Source organism: Sinocyclocheilus rhinocerous, unplaced genomic scaffold (assembly GCF_001515625.1).
Source record: "Sinocyclocheilus rhinocerous isolate Xijiao unplaced genomic scaffold, SAMN03320098_v1.1 scaffold273, whole genome shotgun sequence".
NCBI lineage: Eukaryota > Metazoa > Chordata > Actinopteri > Cypriniformes > Cyprinidae > Sinocyclocheilus > Sinocyclocheilus rhinocerous.
Genome location: NW_015656360.1, coordinates 20,397 through 41,232, shown reverse-complemented (window position 1 = coordinate 41,232; position 20,836 = coordinate 20,397). Strand labels below are relative to the sequence as shown.

The 20,836-nt window shown below is 41.1% G+C and overlaps 1 protein-coding gene across 1 annotated transcript in view; it reads right to left on the bottom strand.

Annotated features, from left to right (window-relative positions):
* The window catches only part of LOC107719973 (voltage-dependent calcium channel gamma-3 subunit-like), a 37,903-nt gene that overhangs the window by 6,403 nt on the left and 10,664 nt on the right, over positions 1 to 20,836 (bottom strand). The window contains exon 2 of the mRNA XM_016527530.1: positions 2,553 to 2,636. Within this exon, the coding sequence (XP_016383016.1) occupies positions 2,553 to 2,636 (84 nt within the window). The remainder of the gene's footprint in view (positions 1 to 2,552; positions 2,637 to 20,836) is intronic.

Below are 20,836 nucleotides of genomic sequence, written 5' to 3'. Positions count from 1 at the left end.
ACTCAGTTGTACATCTTAATATGAAGGAAAAGTTGAAAAATAATCTATACAAGATGAACATCACTACATTCTAACATGGGTGATTAGCCCATTATACATTTTACATACAAGCAAATTTCCAACCCTGTTGAATGCATAACTCTTAGTTTTATTTGCACACACTTGACTGATATGTTTGCCAAAAGTGTATATAATTCAAAAAACATGATCATTAAATCATTATTATGCAAATAACATTATCATTTATAATTGTACCTCTAAATGCCTGTTAATGTAAAAGGTCTAATTACTGATGTCCAGGGTAGAGACCTGCGCTCCCGCGGGACCCAACGCAACAGAGTGCGGCGCGGGACAACTCTAGATGGGCGAGTGCGGGTGCGGGCGGGAAGAGACTCGTGTGTGTGCGGGATGCGAGAGAATAAAATGATTCGCGGGAATCATAATAATGATAGAAATTATCTAAACATAAAGTGTCTAAAACATAAAAATTGTTATTTATCTGTTACACAAAAGCAAAAAGAACAACTAATAGCTATTAACATTAAAATGATTGACATGCGCAAGCTAGGCAGAGTTTCTATTTATAACACGTGTTTAAAGGGTTGCACAATGTAGCCAATCACAGACTCAGCTGCTGATGTCTGGAACGCAATGGCCAATCAGAGGTGATTAAGTTAGAATCTACTCACCGCAGTGCTGAAATTGCGTGCTCACGAATCCTCTCATTTTAACACGAAGTGTAGTCATTGTGAAAGATTCATTGTGCATACATTTATTGTGTTATAACAGAGCTTTATGAGATCGCGATTAACTGAGATGTCAGCTTTTAGTGATAATAAAGGAAGCGCTGCTGCATTCTGCCATGCCAAACCATGCACGCTGCAGCCCATGCTTGCTTTTCTGTTAAAAATAACAGTGGTTTGTGAATGTTGATGCTTAGCCTAAATAACAAATATTTTATCGGGTCCAGTCCAGTTTGATGCCACACCATCAAAGTAGTTTTCCCAGTGATGATTATTCATGCATAACAATTCCTAAAAATGTTCTACTTCTGTGGTCCACAGGACAAATAACAGTGTGCAGGCTTGAAACAACATGAGGCTGAGTAAATAATAACAGAATGTTCATTTTTTTGGTGAACTATCCCTTTAACATGTGACTGTATGCACTGCAGTTGAGGTTCATAATTACAGGAATCTGCAGGGCGCCTCATCGCAAACGATGCAATTGACACACAAGCAAAAACACAAATGAGGACAAAAACAAATTCCAAGAATATGTACAAATTTACACAGGGTAGCCAGTTAAAGAAGATGTCACTTAAATGGCAACCAAATGGCCATCACAGTGTAAAAGCTTGTGGGTAAGCATGATTTATCACTAAGCATACACCATGACATGCTTGAGCGCGTGCATCTACTTTGTTCGGCTTCAGTCACCAAGCAATTTCAAGACACGCTGCACCTAATCTATAAGATGGTAAAAAGTGTGGAGGTCATTGCAAAAACTGAAGAAACCCAGCAGGGCTAAACGAGAAAAATCCATCTGACCAATATGACCCTTCTCTATGCATATCATCAGTCTGGGTGATTGTGAGACGGTTGAGATGTGTGGGGGAGACCGTAGCAGTAGGGGAGCTGTGACTGTGCATGTGGTGGACGTCTGAAAGCACTCTCTCTGGGTTTGAGTCCAGTATAAATTCATGTTTCATTTGAGGTTTAGATGGTTTATGAGAATACATTTTATCTTATAGTATCAATATCCAAGCAATACTATAACATTACTGTACTGTACGCTTGCACTACTGTTCAAAAGTTTAGGTTCTGTAATATTTCTGAATGTAATAAAAAAAATTAAAAAAAAGTCTCATGCTCACCAAGGCTCAATTTATTTGATAAAAACACAGAAAAAATTGTAATATTGTGAAATATTAATACAATTTAAAATAACCATTTTCTACGTAAATGTTTTATATATATATATATATATATACATGTATGTATATATATATATATATATATATTGTCAATTTAATTTTGCCCCTGTGGAATAAAAGTATTCATTTCAGACTGCAGGCTAAAAAAACAACAACAACTCACTTACAGATAATTTAGTGTTTAAAGTCATTTTAAGTTTGTTTTGATTTAGACAATACTGACAGTGATGATGTCTGAGTGGTTGTTGTTTGAGCGAGTTGTTTGTAATCAGACAATTTCCACAATTTGGACCCATTAAGGCAATTTGTGGGCCACACTAGGTGGGTATTTTTGCACTGACAGCGACATCAGCCAATCATAGTGACGTGGAGAACCAAATGAGAACCAAAGAGAGCCAAAACAGTCACTGCCTCCCTCTTTTTCTGCTGGTATCACTGTTGGATAGTCATAAAAAACTGTTTCATAAAAATGAGTGATTCACACAATATTTCAGCTCATAATTTCAAATATTTGTTTTGCTTATTTTATATTCGATTATTTTCTCATTCAATTTATTTTGAAGAGGTGCCTCCTCAGAGAAAACGCCTCTGATGTGTGTTGCTTTGACAGACTTACGTAGTAAATACTCTGCTGCATCCTGCTCATAATCTGCATCCTCTGGAAAGTGGTCAATCTTCTTACAGACACCTCGAAATGTTCCTGCAGCCATGAAGAACAGAGAGTAGAGGAGAGAGAGAGTCAAATACCATTAGTCTATTTTTTGTGTGCATGTGTTGGAGCACATACAAATACACACACACACTACAGGAGTCCATTTTTTGTGTAAATACAAAAGTAAACGTGTCTTGGTGTTTATTTTGCAGCATGCTTAGGTCAATGAACACAGTCCTAGTAAGCTGCTTGCTATGTGTATATGTGTGTGCGTATGTGCACGGATGCATGCTGTCTTGTGCATTCACTGACAACCCCTGTTCACTCGGCTGTGTGCTCAAGATGACAAATGAACAAAAATAACGCTTCTGCCCTCGGGCGTAACATGTAACCGGCTAATGAAGAGGTTTATCGTACCAAATACATGCGCCCTATGTAGGGGGAAACCATTCTGACAAATACTGTCACATTCTCTGCTGCATTAAAGGAAGAGAGAAAATAGCTCAAATGATCGGTGTGTGTTTGAAATATTTTCACTTTAAGCAATTCTCATGTATCATCTTCTCTGTAGCTAGTATTAATGCACAGTACTGTTAAAATACAAAATAACTGTTAAAATTGATGAATTTCAAGATGTAACCAAACTAAATATTTAACCCTCATTTTCTGGTTAAATATTTTTGTGCTTCCAGATATCCCAGTGATTTACATAATTTAAAATTAAATCAACCTCTTATTTTCCCTTCAAATTCTTTTGATATGCTCCTTGGACAAAATCAAAACCCATCTGACATTATTGAAACATTAAACCTCTGTTTTATTATATAATTATCATTTCTATTCTCAAATATGTTACTGGTATGCATTTTGGCTCAGTTTGATCAAAGCAAAAACACACTGGAAAAATATACTTAAATTAAATTTAAATGTTAAATTAAAATATATTTAAATTAAATAAATTAATAAAATCCTTACAACACACAAAAACATCACAACATGTCTACAAATATCACCATGTGAATTTTTATTATTTTTTTTACTTGGAAATGGGTCTCACGTGATCCTTCAGAAATCACTCTAATATGCTGATTTGCTCAAGAAACTTTTATTATCATTATCAATGATGGAAACAATTAATATTTTTGTGAAAACCATTACATTTTAACTAAGACGAAAAAGGGTTTAAGCATAAAAACAATAAGTGTAATACTGCTTTAAATTGTTGTTGTTTTTCCCAAAATTAAAAAAAAAAACTTTCTGGTTAATTTAATTGCAGTTTTGTTTTTGTTTTTCCAAACAAAAAATAAACATCATACATTTTTCCCTGATTTACAGAAGACACCCACTAAAATGTCATTCAGTGTAACAATCTTGTCAGGAATATTTACAACAAAAATCAATTTATGACATTAAAAGACTAATTACTTTCACCTCAAATACTAATTAGTTGTAATTTTACATTTTTTAAATTTGCCACTATCCAAGGTTTTGCCCATAAGAATTTTTACTCATTTAAAACACAATAAAATGTAGTATGCACCCTTATTCTTTTATCTATTTTAATATGTACAAGTCAGAATAAGCATGTTGTTTGAATTTTTACATGACAATGTAACATTATTTCAACCCAATTTTAACATTTTATTCTCCAAAAACTTATTTGAAACCTTAAAAGTAGACACTTTACTTACATTTAATGTGCTTTCTATGGACATATAATCACTTTTGTAAATTTCTTTTGATGTGGACATCTTAACGTCTTTGACCCAAATACATAAAATGGCATGACAAAACAAATATTTAATATATTAAATATTAATTAAAATATAAAATTATTTAAATAGATAGATAGATAGATAGAATTAATACTGAACAAACAGCACCTAATGAGGCCACATAGACCAACTTATAGTTTTCATGGGTCTGCGTGCGTGTTTGTTTCTGTGAAATGCTTTTAACCATTTTGTTTAAGAAAGAGACAGAACAGGTCTCTGTGGTGGATGGTGAGGGCTTTCAATGATTCAGAGTGAATCAGGGCACTCAGGCTCCTTCAGAAATCCCCTTTGGCTCAGCCCGCAGCCCTCTCCCACCATCACTGTCTACAGGTGACCTGACAGACTGACCGCTCAAAGCCATTAAGCTCTGTTCACTCCCTCAAACACACACACAGACAGGCACACAAACACTGCCAGCTCATAACACAGAGATGGAGGGAGATCAGAAAACGAGTAGGCGATGTAGGTTCGGAGAGAGGGACGGTTATTGTCATGGTGACTGTGACTGCTGTGATGTATTTATGCTTTGAGTGGGAAGGGCTTTAACGTGATGTGAGTCCTCAGATATAAAATAATCTGCATTTTGATAAGATCGAAAAAATTGTGCTATAAATTTTATGTTTTATATCACAATATGAGTAATTTTAACAGTAATGGTAACAGTATGTATTATGTAAAAAAATGTTTGCTACAGATTCATTAATACAATATTATATGTCATATAATTGAATAATAATTGAATATAATTAAATATGTTAAATCTTCCATATAAAACAGACTTAAAAGAGGGAAAAAAAAGTAATTAGTAAATCTAAAAAAAATAGTAAATCTAACAAAAATGATCAATAAATGGCAGGATCATATTTCAAGCCAAAATTAAAAATGAAAATTAACTACATTTTGGATTAAAAAAATTAAATAAATTTTTAGGACCATTAAGATTTTGCTAAACATTTTTTCCATGACAACTAAGCATGTCCCCAATTCTCAGTCAATCAATCAATCAATTAATAAAAGTGATGACATTTTGGGAGTCAATAAAAATATCAATAAAATATTATGATAATGCAACTGTCACAAATCAAGCCTCTGTGGCTCCCTCCGATCACCACCAGAGGGCTCCGTCTAGTTCTTGGACTTCATCTCCCACAACCCCGTGTGTGGGACTGATTACCTGCACACCTGCACCTCATTCCCGGGACTATTTAAGGAGCTCTCAATCCCTCCCTCATTGCAAAGTCTTGTTTTGCTGTGGCTAACATTTCTGAGCATTTTCTACCGTGTATTGATCCCTTGTGTATGACCCTGGACTGTACTCCCTTGTTTGATCCTCTGTTGCCTGCCTTTGTGTCTCTGCCTCGTTGTATTGGTAACTCGCTGCCTAGTTTGCTGCCTGCCCTGACCATTTGATTGTATTTTGACCACGCTATTGCTCTGCCTTGGATTTATCTCCTAATCCATTACCGACTACTTCCGCATCAGCCAGTCCTCGCCTGGCTTTCCCTGAGAAATTCGATGGCTCTCCCACCATGTGCAAGGACTTTCTGCTGCAATGCTCTCTGTTTGTCAACCAACAACTCATGCTATACCCCACTGACGAGAGCCACATCGTATTCGTTTGCTCTCTGCTAACCGGGAGACCGCTGGACTGGGCCACGGCTGTATGGAGCGAGGATTGACCGGCTTTCCCTACATTCACCTGCTTTCTGCAACGTTTCCGGGAAGTGTTTGAGCACCCAGCGGGTGGTAAGGAGGATGGTGAACAACTTTTGGCCCTCCATCAGTGAAAAAATTCGGTGGCTGACTATGCTCTCACCTTCTGCACTCTAGCTGCGCAGACGGTGTGGGTTGATGACACTCTCAAACTGCTGTTTCGTAAAGGACTCAACGCAGAACTGCAATCTGAACTGGCCTGCCATGATGAGGGAAAACCTTTAGATCAATTCATTGACCTGAACATCCATATTGATAATCTGATTAGTTCACGACGACAGCCCAGGTACTTCCCCACTCATCTTTCTGCCACTCAAGCACCCACAGAAACAGAACCCATGCAAGCTGGATTTACTCATCTCAGTGCAGAAGAAAGAGAGGGATGTGTCTGCCTGAATCTATGTCTTTATTGTGGTCAGCCTGGACATCTGAGAGCATCATGTCCCACTCGAAATTCTACTGCAGTGAGTCATCCACTATATTCTTCATCTAATGTTGAACTTCTCGTAACACTCACATTTAATGGGGAGACCATTAATACTTTGGCTTTGATTGACTCGGGGGCTGTGGGCAACTTTATCGATGCTGAGTTCGCCAAGTCTCATGACATTCCCCTTATCCCCTGTGACTCTCTATTGGCAGTGGCAGCATTAGACAGACACCCCCTGGGGGCCGGACAAGTTCACTTCACCACTGAGACCATCAGTCTATTCCTCATTCAGTCACCTCAGAACCCTGTGATCCTTAAACTTCCCTGGCTACAAGTGCATAATCAGCAAATTTCATGGACTGAGAAACAAATAACCCAGTGGTCTGACTGCTGTCTCCAACAGTGTGTTCTTACTATTCCCCTAAAGTCTTTGCACATTGCCGCTGTTCAATTGGAACCCTCTTCCATTCCCAATCTTCCACCAGAATATAACGACCTGTCTGAGGTTTTCAGCATGACCAAGGCTTCTCAACTTCCACATCATCACTCTAATGACTGCGGCATTGATCTCTTACCCGGCACAACAACTCCTAAGGGCAGAGTTTTTCAAATATCACAAAAAAAGTCAGAGGCCATGAAAACTTATATTGAAGAGGAGCTAGCCAAGGGTTTCATACGGCCTTCTATCTCTCCAGCTTCTGCCATGTTTTTCTTCGTAAGCATTTAGGATGGGGGACTTCGTCCTTGCCTTGATTATCGAGGCCTGAATGAAATAACTGTCAATTTCCGTTACCCGTTGCCTCTGGTTCCAGCAGCCCTTGAACAGCTCCACACCGCCAAGTACTTCAGCAAACTCGACCTCCACAGTGCATGCAATCTCATTCGAATCCGTGAGGGGGATGAGTGGAAAACGGCATTCTCCACCACATCAGGGCACTATGAATACTTTGTTATGCTTTTCGGGCTGGTCAATAGTCTCTCAGTCTTCATCTTCTGAGACATGCTCAGTCGATGATTTATAGTTTATTGATGACATCCTCATCTTTTTAGACTCCTTGGATGATCATGTCCAACATGTAAGAGCTGTTCTGCAACGTCTGATACCACATTAATTGCACACCAAAGCTGAGAAGTGTGAATTTCATCAGTCTGCTGTCTCGTTCCTCAGCTACATCATCAGCTCAGAGGGAGTCGCCATGGATGATAGAAAGGACCAGGCAGTACTGAAGTGGCCTCAGCCCGCCTCAATCAAGGAACTACAGCTTTTATAATGTTGGTAACCAGGAACTTCTTGCCATGAAGGCGGCCTTCAAGGAATGGCATCATTGGCTAGAGGGGGCCAAGCATCCATTTGTAGTTCTAACCGATCACTTTAACCTGGAATATCTCTGTTTAGCTAAGAGACTCAATCCTAGACAGGCAAGATGGGCATTGTTCTTCACTCACTTCAATTTCACGGTAACTTACCGACCAGGTTCCAAGAACACCAAGGCAGATGCTCTCTCTCGGCAGCACAAATCCTCTTTGATACCACCAACTAACGAACCCATAATCTCTCCCACGTTCATACTGGCTCCTGTAAAATGGGACATTATGACTGAGATTACGGACGGTCATGCATCAGATTCACCTCCACCAGAATGCCCCTAGATCGCACCTATGTGCCATCCACACTTCGCAAGCGGGTCATTCAATAGGTCCACTCATCTCCCAGTTGTGGCCATCCTGGTATTGCCGTCACCATTCAACTACTTTCCAAACGTTTCTTGTGGCCCATTCTACAATCAGATACTATCACCTTCATTCATGATTGCCCTACTTGTAATATCTCCAAATCCTCTCGACAACTACCCGCTGGACTGTTACATCCATTAATGGTCCCTCATCGCCCTTGGCCACACATTGTCATAGATTTCATCACTGACCTCCCTAACTCCATGAGTCACACTGCCATCCTCACCGTGATAGATTGATTCTCCAAGGCATAACGTTTCATTCCACTGCCCAAGCTACCCACAGCCCTTGAGACAGCCATACTGTTGTGTAACTGTGTTCAGATTCTATGGCCTCCCAGAAGATATTGAGTCAGACCGGGGACCTCCCGAGTATGGTCCGCATTCTATCAACACCTTAACATCAACATCAGTCTCACCTTCGGTTATCACCCTCAATCCAAAGGCCAGGTTGAACGTCTCAACCAAGAACTCACTCGCTTTTTCCAATATTAATGCCACAGAAATCCGGCTGACTTGAGCCGATATTTGATGTGGGCTGAATATGCACAAAATTCTCTTCACAAACCCTCCACCAGTCTCACACCTTTCCAATGTGTGCTTAGTTTTCAACCTATTCCCCTGGTCTGGAGAACCCTCCGAGCTCCCTGCTGTAAATGACTGGCTTCAGAGAAGTGAGAATACCTGGTTCGAGGCGCACATGCACCTCCAATGTGTCTCCATTTTCTACCTTGTACTGATCCCTTGTGTATGACCCTGGACTGTACTAACTTGTTTGATCCTCTGCTGCCTGCCTTTGTGTCTCTGCCTCATTGTACTGGTAACTCTCTGCCTAGTTTTCTGCCTGCCCTGACCACGCAATTGCTCTGCCTTGGATTTATCTGACACTGGTGATTGAACTTTGCCTGTTAGTTAGAGCGAGGAAAAGCTACAGGCGATGAGAAGCTTCAGTAGAACAACAGTGAACTGTGGTCAAATGAGATGTTGTCTGGTCATATGTCAGTAAAAGTGATTTTTCCTGTCCTGTCAGCTGTTATATTGTGCTCGTAGCACATGCTCTTCAATTGCACGCACAAATGCGTCGGCGCATGCTGTAGCCTGTATCATTTCCTATCAAAGTGCAAAAGAAACTACGAGCATGCAATGTTGTAGTTATTTCGTCAGTTAAGTTACCAAAAAGGCAATTAAAGCTGCCTTAAAACTGTGCATGTAAGTATATGTTATATGAGTTACATTTAAGAACCCGTCTCTGAAATGCAGCGGTTTTCAAAACTGTCCTAAAGCAGTCCAGAACGGTCTCCCTCATCTAACACACCCGATACAACTCTTCAGCTCATTAGAAGAGACTTTTAGACCTGAAGTGGGTCAGAAAAGTTAAAGAGTTGTGAGAAAATATGATGTGTGTCAGATCCGCATCATGTTCAGCAGCGGCAGCTCTTAACCCTCTAAGCGCCAAAGTCGCAAAATTGCGTTTTCTGATCATTTAGAATGAGGATAAAAAGACAACAACAACAAAAAAAAAAACATGCAAATAAGTTCAAACATCCATTCAATATCTATTATTTCCTGAATATTACTGATCAAATCCCTGGCGCCTAAAGGGTTAAAGCAGCCAAAATAACCTAATAACCAGCTGCTGTGATGTCTGTTCATCAAAGAACAAAAGAAAAAAGAAGAAATCAATAACTTTTGTAGCTTTAAGGATTGATCTTTATTTAAATTAGAATTTAGTGTTTGATAACTTTATTAAATTTCTGTATATTTCCTACTTGCTGAGGGGCATAGGTAGCTAAATATGACATTTATTATAATGGGTTTATGTGAAGATTGTTTTAAGTTCACCTAAACTTAGCTGTTATTTTTTAAAGTCTGATAAATGTTAAAATTGAATAGCTATAGTCAATGGTTAAATATTAGGGGTGAAAAACTATTTCATAGAGACATCAAAACAAGTGATCATTTCAAACAAGTGTCCATAGGAGAGCTGTTGCTAGAGGTAGAGGCAGCAGGGGTAGGAGAAATAGGGCTGGAAATAGCACTAGCTGCCCCAAAGAGGTGGAAGTGGCCGCGGTACACGTGGCCATGCTGTGCGTGGGAGAGCCGGGAGATGTGGAATTTTTTTTTTAGGTGAAATATGATCCAGACATTTTTTGTGAGTTTCACCCACTGACATTATAAAACAATTAGTTGCTGATTAGATTAGCCACATTTAAAGTTGTTTAAAATAGCCTGCCTACACACACACACACACACACATACACATACACATACACATACACATACACATATGACTTATAAATACTATAATTGTAACCCACACCATAACCCTAAACAGAAAAGATAGTCTTCTGAATTTAAAATAAATAAAATAAAATAAACCTTTATTTACAAATGAAGGCATGCCCAAAGGGAAATTTTGTCAGATTTAGCTCACTCCTGGGTAAAAATTTGTCCCCAGAATATGATTTAGTAGGTACGCTTAGGCGCACACACACACACACACACACACACACACACACACACACAAATGGTAGTTTCTAGCACTCCTGCCTATTGGAGTGTCAACTCAAAGACAGTCATCTCATATCATATTTCAATAAATCAACTGTCCACTGCCCGTGTCCACACTTATCTGTCTAGCGTAGTGTGAAGTACAACCAGGCCTCTCCATCCTCCAATGAGCTCCGATGGATTACAGCGGCGCTAAAAGCATCATAAGACCCAGAAGCTGCTTTTACCAACAATCACTTAGATTTAGAGCCCGGCTCTTTGTCTCCACTTACATAACACACACCTGCAGAATGACTGTGTGTCTGTCACAACTTCAGTCGCCGACCTGTCAGAGAGCTTTACCGGAGGACGGGTGAATGCATTAGCGAGGAAGTATTTCATTAGCTTTTATCTCTGTGTTTACTATCATTACATACAGCCTGTGAATAAATAAAAAGAACACTGATGCTATTAGCTGAAAGGGTCCCCTGGAAAGACGCCTGCAGGGAATACTTTGCATTGCAATTAAAAGTCCTAATTTGGTTTCTATGCTGACAATGCAATGATTCAGAATAATCTGATTAGAAAACTCAAATGCTGTTTCCGTAAATTCACACACAAAAAAAAAACCTGTGAAACCCTTTTTTCTTCAGTGATGTTGTCTGCAGGTGGAAAGATTTGTCTTCATCACACTTTGAGGTCTCATTGACCCTTTTGTCTCAGGACCTCTTAAAACAATTAGTCACATTTGAGTCTGTGTTTCACACTTTAAGCTAATGGTGTGCTCGTGCTCGGATATCAATAGAGACGCTGAGAGAGAGAGAGAAGTGTGAAAGCAAGTAGTTTACAGTCAATATTGAGGTAAAATCACCAGAGACATGTTTTCAATTAAAGGCTACCTTTGTGTGGATTATAAAACAACTCATCCGGTTGTGTTGATTCGAGCCTCTGGGTTTCCACATCGGAGAGAAAGTGAACAGAGCGGTGAGCGGCGAGTCCCATGGGCTGGGGGCTGTCGCCACACCGACACACCTCCGGTTTGAATAATTCAACAGAGATCTCCTCAAAGGTGACAGCTTTGTTGGAGGAGACCAGAAAGATTAAGAACTGATGGAGACATTTTCCACTCGGCCCTCCGTTCATCCCCTCCTCCTCTTGGATTGTGTAGCCAGTGCAGTTCTCTTGCCTATTCAGTGCATTGCTAACAGATAAAGCAACACTTTTATAAAAGGAAAAAGAGAAAGCGGGATGAAAAGGGGCTTTTGTGTTGCTCTGAGCTTCGGCATCGCTGTTCTTCTCTCTTGGTCCCGTGTGGCCAGCGGTGGGTGGCTGTGGGCGCAGTGAAGAGCTCTGCCGCTGGAGCTCCTCTGATAGCACACGGGCTGTCTGCCTCACTCTGATTGACACATGGTTAGTCACACTTCAGAGAAATACATGCTCAGCTTAATTTGCCTATGCATTCACCCTCAGCTTAAACGGAACTTAGAGTCAAAGTGTAAAGACATAATTTGTGCTGAACGGAGCGACGGAGCAGAAGTCAGCATTTCCATAAAATTTCCTGTCAAGCAATTTCCTATTCCTGTTTCTGGAATATGATGGCCAAATCCACTGACGATGTAGGAGGCAGTCTCAAAGCCTTTCTTTTTAGCATGTTGTACATGTGAAGAATATTTTATTATACAATATTATAGCTGTGTTCCAAAATGTAGTGAGCTAAATACTGTATCTAGACAGCATCATAGGGCACTATGGGGTCGTTCACACAGAACATGCTTTTGTATTCCACTGAGCTGCTTTTCCATTGTTTTTCTATGTAAACGTGCTAGAGAGATGTGATTGACCACTACGCTTGCGTCTTACGTGGCGCTCAAGTTCAAAACTTCAACTTCAAAAAATGTGACTATTAATGACTATGAACACGACTATTAAAGATTCATTTTTCTGTTTGTCCAATAGGTGTCGGAAATGGAAGACTTTCATTTTGACTCGCAGAGAATGCCAGTGTCTGAGCATAGACACACAGGAGTGCCCACTCACCATATTTATTAGTTTATAGTCTTTGTTTAACAGTTCTGCCAATTTGATATAACTGTTAAACAATGAAAGTGAATGGTATATAAACAAATATTCTTTTGCCTTTCTATTAATAGCAGAAAGGCATTTAAAAACACTATAATACTCTCTCTTATACCATCTGCATTCAGCAAATAAGCATTTATATTATTTGAACAAGTCTTTGAATATCTAATAAACATTTAATTCTACAAACTTCGCAAACCTTGATAATAATTCCAGCTGTTGGATCTTTTAAGTGTGCAGTGGAAGCTTGCATAAAATATTTTTTGTCAAATTATTCATCTCCAATTTTGTAAATATTATGTAAAATAAACAAAAATGTAAATGCAGAAATTGTTATGCATGTGTTACTATCTTTAAATTAAATAGTCTGATACCGGCTATATATCGGTGATTGGCCATCCTGCTATCTAATATAGCATCATCAGCCATAAAAAAAAAAAAATCTAATCCATATCAGTCAACCACTATTTTTGCCTTTTTTTATTGGTGCACTCGCTGTGTCTGAATATGCCTACTTCCATACTATATAGTAAGCAAAACACAGCATGTGAAAAGAGTAGTTTGACCAAATTCATAGTATTTGAAAAACAGCAGGTGAAAAGCGAGGTCAAGTGACCGTAACAACATGGTGGATGTAGTGTCTGAATTTCATTCACACTCTCCATATTCATTCCATATAGAACCTTTTTAACAGTCGCAAATTAAGTTTCAAACCATATCGTATGGACCAGGACCTACTGGACACAGCTACTTTTTTTTTACTGCATCACTTTCAGTACACACTACCAAAATTAAATTCACAAATTCATCAAATTAATTTGCTGTGGTGCTGAAGATTCATCAGTGGCATTGATTCAGCAGTGAAAAAATGTTTTGACACGACCAATGAAAATAGGCTCAGAGTGAAAGCTTGGAATTTCAACTGGAGATCATTTAAATGAAAATCCTGATTATTTTTACCCAGCCCTATGAATAGTTCTATTTTTGCGTCATGCTGAGTTGATTCCTAAGAGTGTTCCAAATAAGTCGCTTCACATTTTGTTTAGGATGCTATCTTCAAAGGCAGCTATCTTTGTAGGCTGTAAAAAGCAAGACAGCTCACTAGATTTTGGAAAGGAGCTTAAAGCACATTTCCGTAGCCACAATGAAATTGAGCTACCAATGGCTTGTGCCAGTCAGAGTGTGACAGTAATCACTGCTCCAGCGAAAACACTGCACATTTCTGCTGCTTTTAATGACCTGTGTGTGTTTAATTTTGCAGGTAGAGTCTGAAAATTAAGGCCCAGCTTGCAGAGAGACTGATTGGCCTAATGGTTTTGACACGGTGAGTCATCCACATTTATTAGGCATGGTTTTAATGATCCTCCACAGGGCACAATATCTTTGCACAATAATATTCTTACCAACACGAGAGGCTCACTTACCAGCCCGCTAATTCAACTAAACATAACAAGGCAAGGAACGCTTTATTCGAGCTCTGTGATAAGCGGAGACATGGAGCATCCATGTTAAATCATGTTTCTGGAGAATGGGGTAATAAATGTGCAATGTGGCCTGTCCAAGACAACTGGGATGGCGCTGAAAGACTTCAAATTGTACAAGAGGCAATCTTCTTCCACTTGTGGCGTCACATGCCCCCTCCTCTCTCCCGCTCGCCCGCACACACTCGGAAGCCGTTAGCTGCTTATTACTGTTGTCTCAGCAGGGCCCAATAACTATTCTTGTTTGTTTAAGTCCGTTACTTCTGCTTTGGTCTTTTCCATTAAATGGAGTCTTTTCAAACGACAGCACACTTCAAAAGACGGGTAGAGGGGTTGTGCAGCAGCTGATACAGGCAGCCACTTCTTCAAGAACCGCAGGGGCTCTTGAATGCCTCTTAGGGGCTGAATAGTGTAAGCAATCCTGAGGGGTTCACTCCAGGACAATATCCCTTCTTTTCCTTCCAGTAGTGTCATACACATTCAAACACAGTGCCCCCTCGAAAGTGGATTAGCAATGCAATTTCCAAGACAAAAATCATATTTTATCATACTGTTTGTATCTATGATATTATAGTCTCTAAGGCTCATCAAGGGTGCATTTATTTGATTAAAAATACAGTAAAAACAGTATTATTGTAAAATATAAAATCCCTGTTTTCAATTTCAATATATATTTAAAATGTCATTTATTCTTGTGATGTCAAAACTGAATTTTCAGCAGGCATTACTCCAGTCTTCAGTGTCACACAATCCTTCAGAAATCATTCTAATATTCTGATTTTAAGCTCAACAAACATTTATAATTACTGTTGAAATGTTGAAAACTGTGAACTGCTTACATAATTTTTTTTTCCAGGATTTTATTATTAACAGAAAGTTCAAAATAACAGCATTTATTATTATGTTGTAACATTATAAATTACTGTCACTAGTATTCACATTGATATTTACTGAATAAAAGTATTAATTTGTTCATGCAAATAAAATAAAATAAAATAAAATAACTGTGACCCCAGACTTTTGAACGGTGGTGTATATGTCAATATATTTACTTTCATGCATCAGGAAAAAAATAGTCATACATATTTGGAAAGACATTGTCATTTACATGCCAGAATTATACATTTTAAGTGACAGTGCTTCCCAAAAAATATAAAATTGTTTAGATAAGAAAGTCATCATTTACTCACCTTCATGTCGTTCCAAACCTGTATGACTTTCCTTTCTATTCAGTACACAAAAATGGCATTTTGAAGTTTCATTTTGATGTTTCAACTGTATTTTAAATAATAGACTAAGTCATATATGTTTGTAAGGACATGAGGGCGAGTAAACGATGTCATATATATATATTTTTGTCACTTATTGTCACACTCTTGTGAAGGGAGGCGCACAAAGTCGAAGGTAATCCAAATAACATTTAATAGTAATCCAAGATGATGAAGATTCATACAAAACACAGGGTAACACAAGCAGCATACACAACTAATAACCGGCCAAGGACTGAACAGAACAGGGAGAACTTATACAGATACTAAACAAGGGAACTAATGAGATGATTAACGAACACAGGTGAACTGAATGAACTAATCAAAAAAGAGACAGAAACTAGGTCAAAGTCAAAATGGGCATGAAGACAAAAACTAAATGAAAACACAACAAAAGAAGTCCATAACTGTGACAGTACTTCCCCCTCCCGGAAGGCACGACCTCGCGCCGTAAAAGGACGAAAAAAGGATGGAGGGAGGGGGTTTGGGAGGAGGACGAGGCAGTGGCGAAGGGCAGGAAGAGAGGCAGGCAGATAACCAGGGCGGCGATGATGGGAGGAGCCAGGGAGGAGCAGATGGAGGGAGGAGCCAGGATGGAGACAGGAGGGACTTGGAGCAGGAGGAGCCAGGCGGGACCCAGACCGCAGCCAACATGACGGCCCATGGTGGAGCCGATGGAGGGAGGAGCCATGGTGGAGGAATGGCTGACGACTCCAGGGGGCCGACCGACAGTGGCGGAGCAGGTGGGAGAGGAGCCCTGAGCGGAGACGGAGGATCCAGAGGGTGGAGCAGATGGCGCAGGCGACCGAGGCGTAGGCGGGGATCTGGAAGGCCGCAGTGGAGCCGGAGAGACAAAGGACCAAGGTAGAGCTGGAGGGAGGAGTCCAACGGAGCCGGTGGGACGGATCGACGAGGTGCAGCCGGAGGAGTGGAGTCCTGATGCGATGGCGGGCCGACGACTGACCAAGGCGAGCCGGAGGGACAAGGGAGCCCGGCGGAGCTGGTGGACTGACGGGCCACAGCGGAGAGGAGGGAGCTAGGAGCCATGGTGGAGCCGTTGGGTAGACGGGCCGAGGCGGTGTCTGGGACTCAGAGGCTGGAGGCGGAGATAAGGGATCCTCCAACCACGATGCCGATGGAGATTGGCAGACCCGCAGCGAGCCCACATCACAGATGGTGGGCTGAGGGGCTGACAGGGGACAGCGGAGGCGGTGGTGAGGACTGATGAAGAGGTGGTGGGAGAGGGAGGCTGGTTGGGAGTTTTGAGCAGTCCGGGGGTTCAGGGATGGTGTGTGCTGCCCACACACACCAGATGGCCACTCCCAGCACTGGGAGCACCAGAGATGGGGGAACGAACTCCATGGTCGAGACAGGACAGACAGATAGTTCAGGACAGACAGACAGTTTGGGCATGACCTCCATAGTCATGAAGAAGCAGACAGACTGTTTGGGGCAGATAGACAGTTCGAAAACGGCCTCCTTGGCTATAACAGGACAGACAGAGATTTCAGATGATGACGGAAGACTGGGTAGTTCTGAATAAAAGTCTATTAAATCCCCTGAGTCCTGCCTCAGTTCACCCTCAGTGGTGGAACAGTGGGCGGGGCTTTCCTCCGCACCCTCGCTCTCCACTGTAAAGTGAAAAAGTGACGTGACATGTGGCCAAGTATGGTGACCCATACTTGGAATTAGTGCTCTGCATTTAACCCATCCAAAGTGCACACACACAGCAGTGAACACACACACCATGAACACACACCCGGAGCAGTGGGCAGCCATTTATGCTGCGGCGCCCGGGGAGCAGTTGGGGGTTCGGTGCCTTGCTCAAGGGCACCTCAGTCGTGGTATTGAAGGTGGGAGAAAGCGCTGTACATTCACTCCCCCCACCTACAATCCCTGCCGGTACAAGACTCGAACCCGCAACCTTTGGGTTACAAGTCCGACTCTCTAACCATTAGGCCACGACTGTATCATCCATCGTTGCCGGCTCTCGCACCTGGTCAGACGATCCATGAGGCTCTGGGGCGATCCTCTGCTCTGTCGCTCATTCTTGCAATGGCTCATTGGTCGCGACGGGCTTTGGCTCTCCGTCTGCGGTGGGATCTGGCTGATGCTCCGCGCAGTGGGGTGACGGTTGACTGGGCTCTTGGTCCGTAGTGTGGGGCTGGCGAGATCTTCATCGACGTAATAAGGAGTCAGTGGCGAGTTGCAGCTCGCCAGCACCCACTCCACGAAGGCGGCGAAATCCCCTCGAGGACCGTCTCCGGACAACCGTGCTCTGCACGTGGTGTTGAGGCTCGCGATGTAAAACGAGCAGAGCGCGTTGTCTGGACAGCTGGTATAGTTGGAGATTTCTAAGAACAGTCTAGTGTGGTCCTCGAGGGTGAGTTCCCCCTGCTCCAGCAGGAGGAGGAATTCGGGGCGATCCATAACAAGATAAAAAACTTTCCAAAATTAAAAAACAAAATGAAGGGAAACACGCCGCTTACTTTTTGTTTGGTCGGTTATACTGTCATGCTCTTGTGAAGTTAGGTGCACGAAGACGAAGGTAATCCAAATAACATTTAATAGTAGGGATGCACCTATTTGATAAATGAAGTTAACCAACTAACATTATACATACTCTTTTGGTTTCTCCTGTACCCAATATTTTAAAAAATTACAAATGCAATGAAAATATTGGTATCGGTACTCGGTATCGGCAAGTACCAAAAATAAAAGTATCGGGCGAGTACTGGAAAAAGTGGTATCGGTGCATCCCTATTTAATAGTAATCCAAGATGATGAAGATTCATACAAAACACGGGGTAACACAAGCAGCATACACAACTAATAACTGGCCAAGGACTGAACAGAACAGGGAGAACTTATACAGATACTAAACGAGGGAACTAATGAGATGATTAACGAACACAGGTGAACTGAATGAACTAATCAAAAGAGAGACAGAAACTAGGTCAAAGTCAAAATGGGCATGAAGACAAAAACTAAATGAAAACACAACAAAAGAAGTCCATAACTGTGAAACTTATCCTTTTAAATATTCCTTAAACAATTATAAAAACACCAGTTATACATGAAAAACTGATCCAAACCTGGCCTGAAATTCACCAGTTTGTTGGGTTGCAAACTGATAACTCACAAGGCCAAAGTGCTTCGACAGAGGAATGACAGTATTCATCTAAAGTGGGCTGCACTCCCTATTTGTAATTCAATGAGACCATCTTGTCTTTTGGTTGCCAAAGACAGAGCTCATGAATATTTGGGCTTACTGCACAACACATGTCAGCAGAACCATGAAAGTGAACACATTTTGTGTGGAGGCTAATTCTAAAAGGCCGTATGTTTGGCCGATAAACATTTGCCTGACACCATTGGAGCCTGATCCGAAGGATGAGGAGTGTTATGCTACGTATGGGAGGGACTCAAAGCCAGCTGGTACATACATGTGAGTCCAACAGCAGCCAATACTGACGCTGTGATTGCTGTGAAAGCACTTTTTTCTGACACACATCGAATGGTCTTCATGTCATGGCTATTCTTCAGAGCCAACATGCTTGATTTAATTTTCCATGAAAAGGAGGAAGCTGCCTGCACAAGTCAGCCAAAGGTTCCTGCCAGCCCATTCTCCACAGAGAGGTCTCCTCAGGCGCGGGCCAACATCGAGTTTAATAGACTTATTTGGCTTGTTAACACTCTAGCAGCGCTGCCCGTATTCACGCAGAGGTGAAGTCAACACATACACATCAATATTCAGTTCTATCCCTCCCTGATCCCTTTGCTTTCCCACTATCCCTAATATAATATGTATCATACAAGAGCTCTGGAATAGTGCTGGACATCTACATGAAATGTGCCAAAAACTGTTCCACATGAGTGAATGCAAGTGAGTAAACAACCGGGGCTTAAGGGAGATAACGGCACTTAATAACACAGGGGAGGAACACGGCTTTTTCACGGCTTTTTCAGCAGGCTTCCTAATCACAATACACCAGGAGATCGCAGAAACACAAGACAGATAGCTCATAAAAACAGAGACACAGCCATAACTATTGTTCGGCGGTGAGCTTATGAAACCCCGCAGGTGAACATACTGCAGATATTGAAGACACTTTCTCATTGCCAAAGCCACAATAATTCTTGCGGTGACTTGTGCGGACAGGCCGGTGTGGGTGCTACTTTGAAGAGCTATAGCGATACTATTGCACTCTAAGTACATTAAGAGAAACCCCCTAGAGGCCAACACAATCAATGTTTGCCCAAGGAGTGTGAAAGTCTGTGTTTGACACCGCAAAGGACCTTGGGACTGCTGGACTATATTGTTGTTAGTGTCAGATAAAGCTCAGTATTGTAACAATTGTGTGGGCATGCATGCACACTTGCATATAAGTGTTTCTTCAACACTCCCAGGGGTTGAAAGTAGAAACATAACTTTAACTGTCTTTTTCTTTTATATGAAGGTCACATAAAGACTATCATGGAAACTTTTCACAAGTGCCTTTTATGTAGATTTTATTGTTCAACTCTTGTCCCAGACCTAGTTGTAAAGTTTTGATGAAACAGAAGTAGTGACACATTTTTCTTAGTTATTTTGTCATACATCCAAGTGAAACAAATGACCAAAAAAAACGGGACTTGGTTCTATCCTTCGGCTGTTGATTGGATGGAGGCAGAACTGAATGTGGGCTTGCAATCGACTGTAAGAAACGTCATTAGAGAGAAGTCTGGAAGATCAAGTTATAACACACTAAATAAAAATAATAAAAATTTTGATTATGATATATATATGTATATACAGGCCCGGCGCCAGAGGGGACATCCCTGTGCCCCCCCTTCGGACCGAGGGGGACGGTCGGACTTGAGTTTAGCATGTAGTCTTACTCATACAACTGCCTGCTGTTGCTTCTGATTGCTTTTAGATGGAAAAGCTGCACATAACCCCTGGTCTAGGATCTGTATTCTTCGTAATAATAGCATAACGAAATAGATTTGGCAAACAATCCAGTGTATCTGCCATTCTGCTTTGGAAAGCATCAAATGATTTTATAATGCATTTTCGCAGAGGTGAGCAATGTAGCCAATCACAGACATGTTTGTTGATTTCTAAAACGCAATGGCCAATCAGAGGTGTTTAGGTTTGAATCCACGCACTCACCGCTCCAGTCACCGCTTTTTGTCCAGTGCTGAGTTCTATCATGCTCGTTCTTCTTTCTAACAAAGACATTAAAAAAGTTTAATCGTGTAGTCACGTTCATTGTTGTTATTGTTTTTTTTTTTTG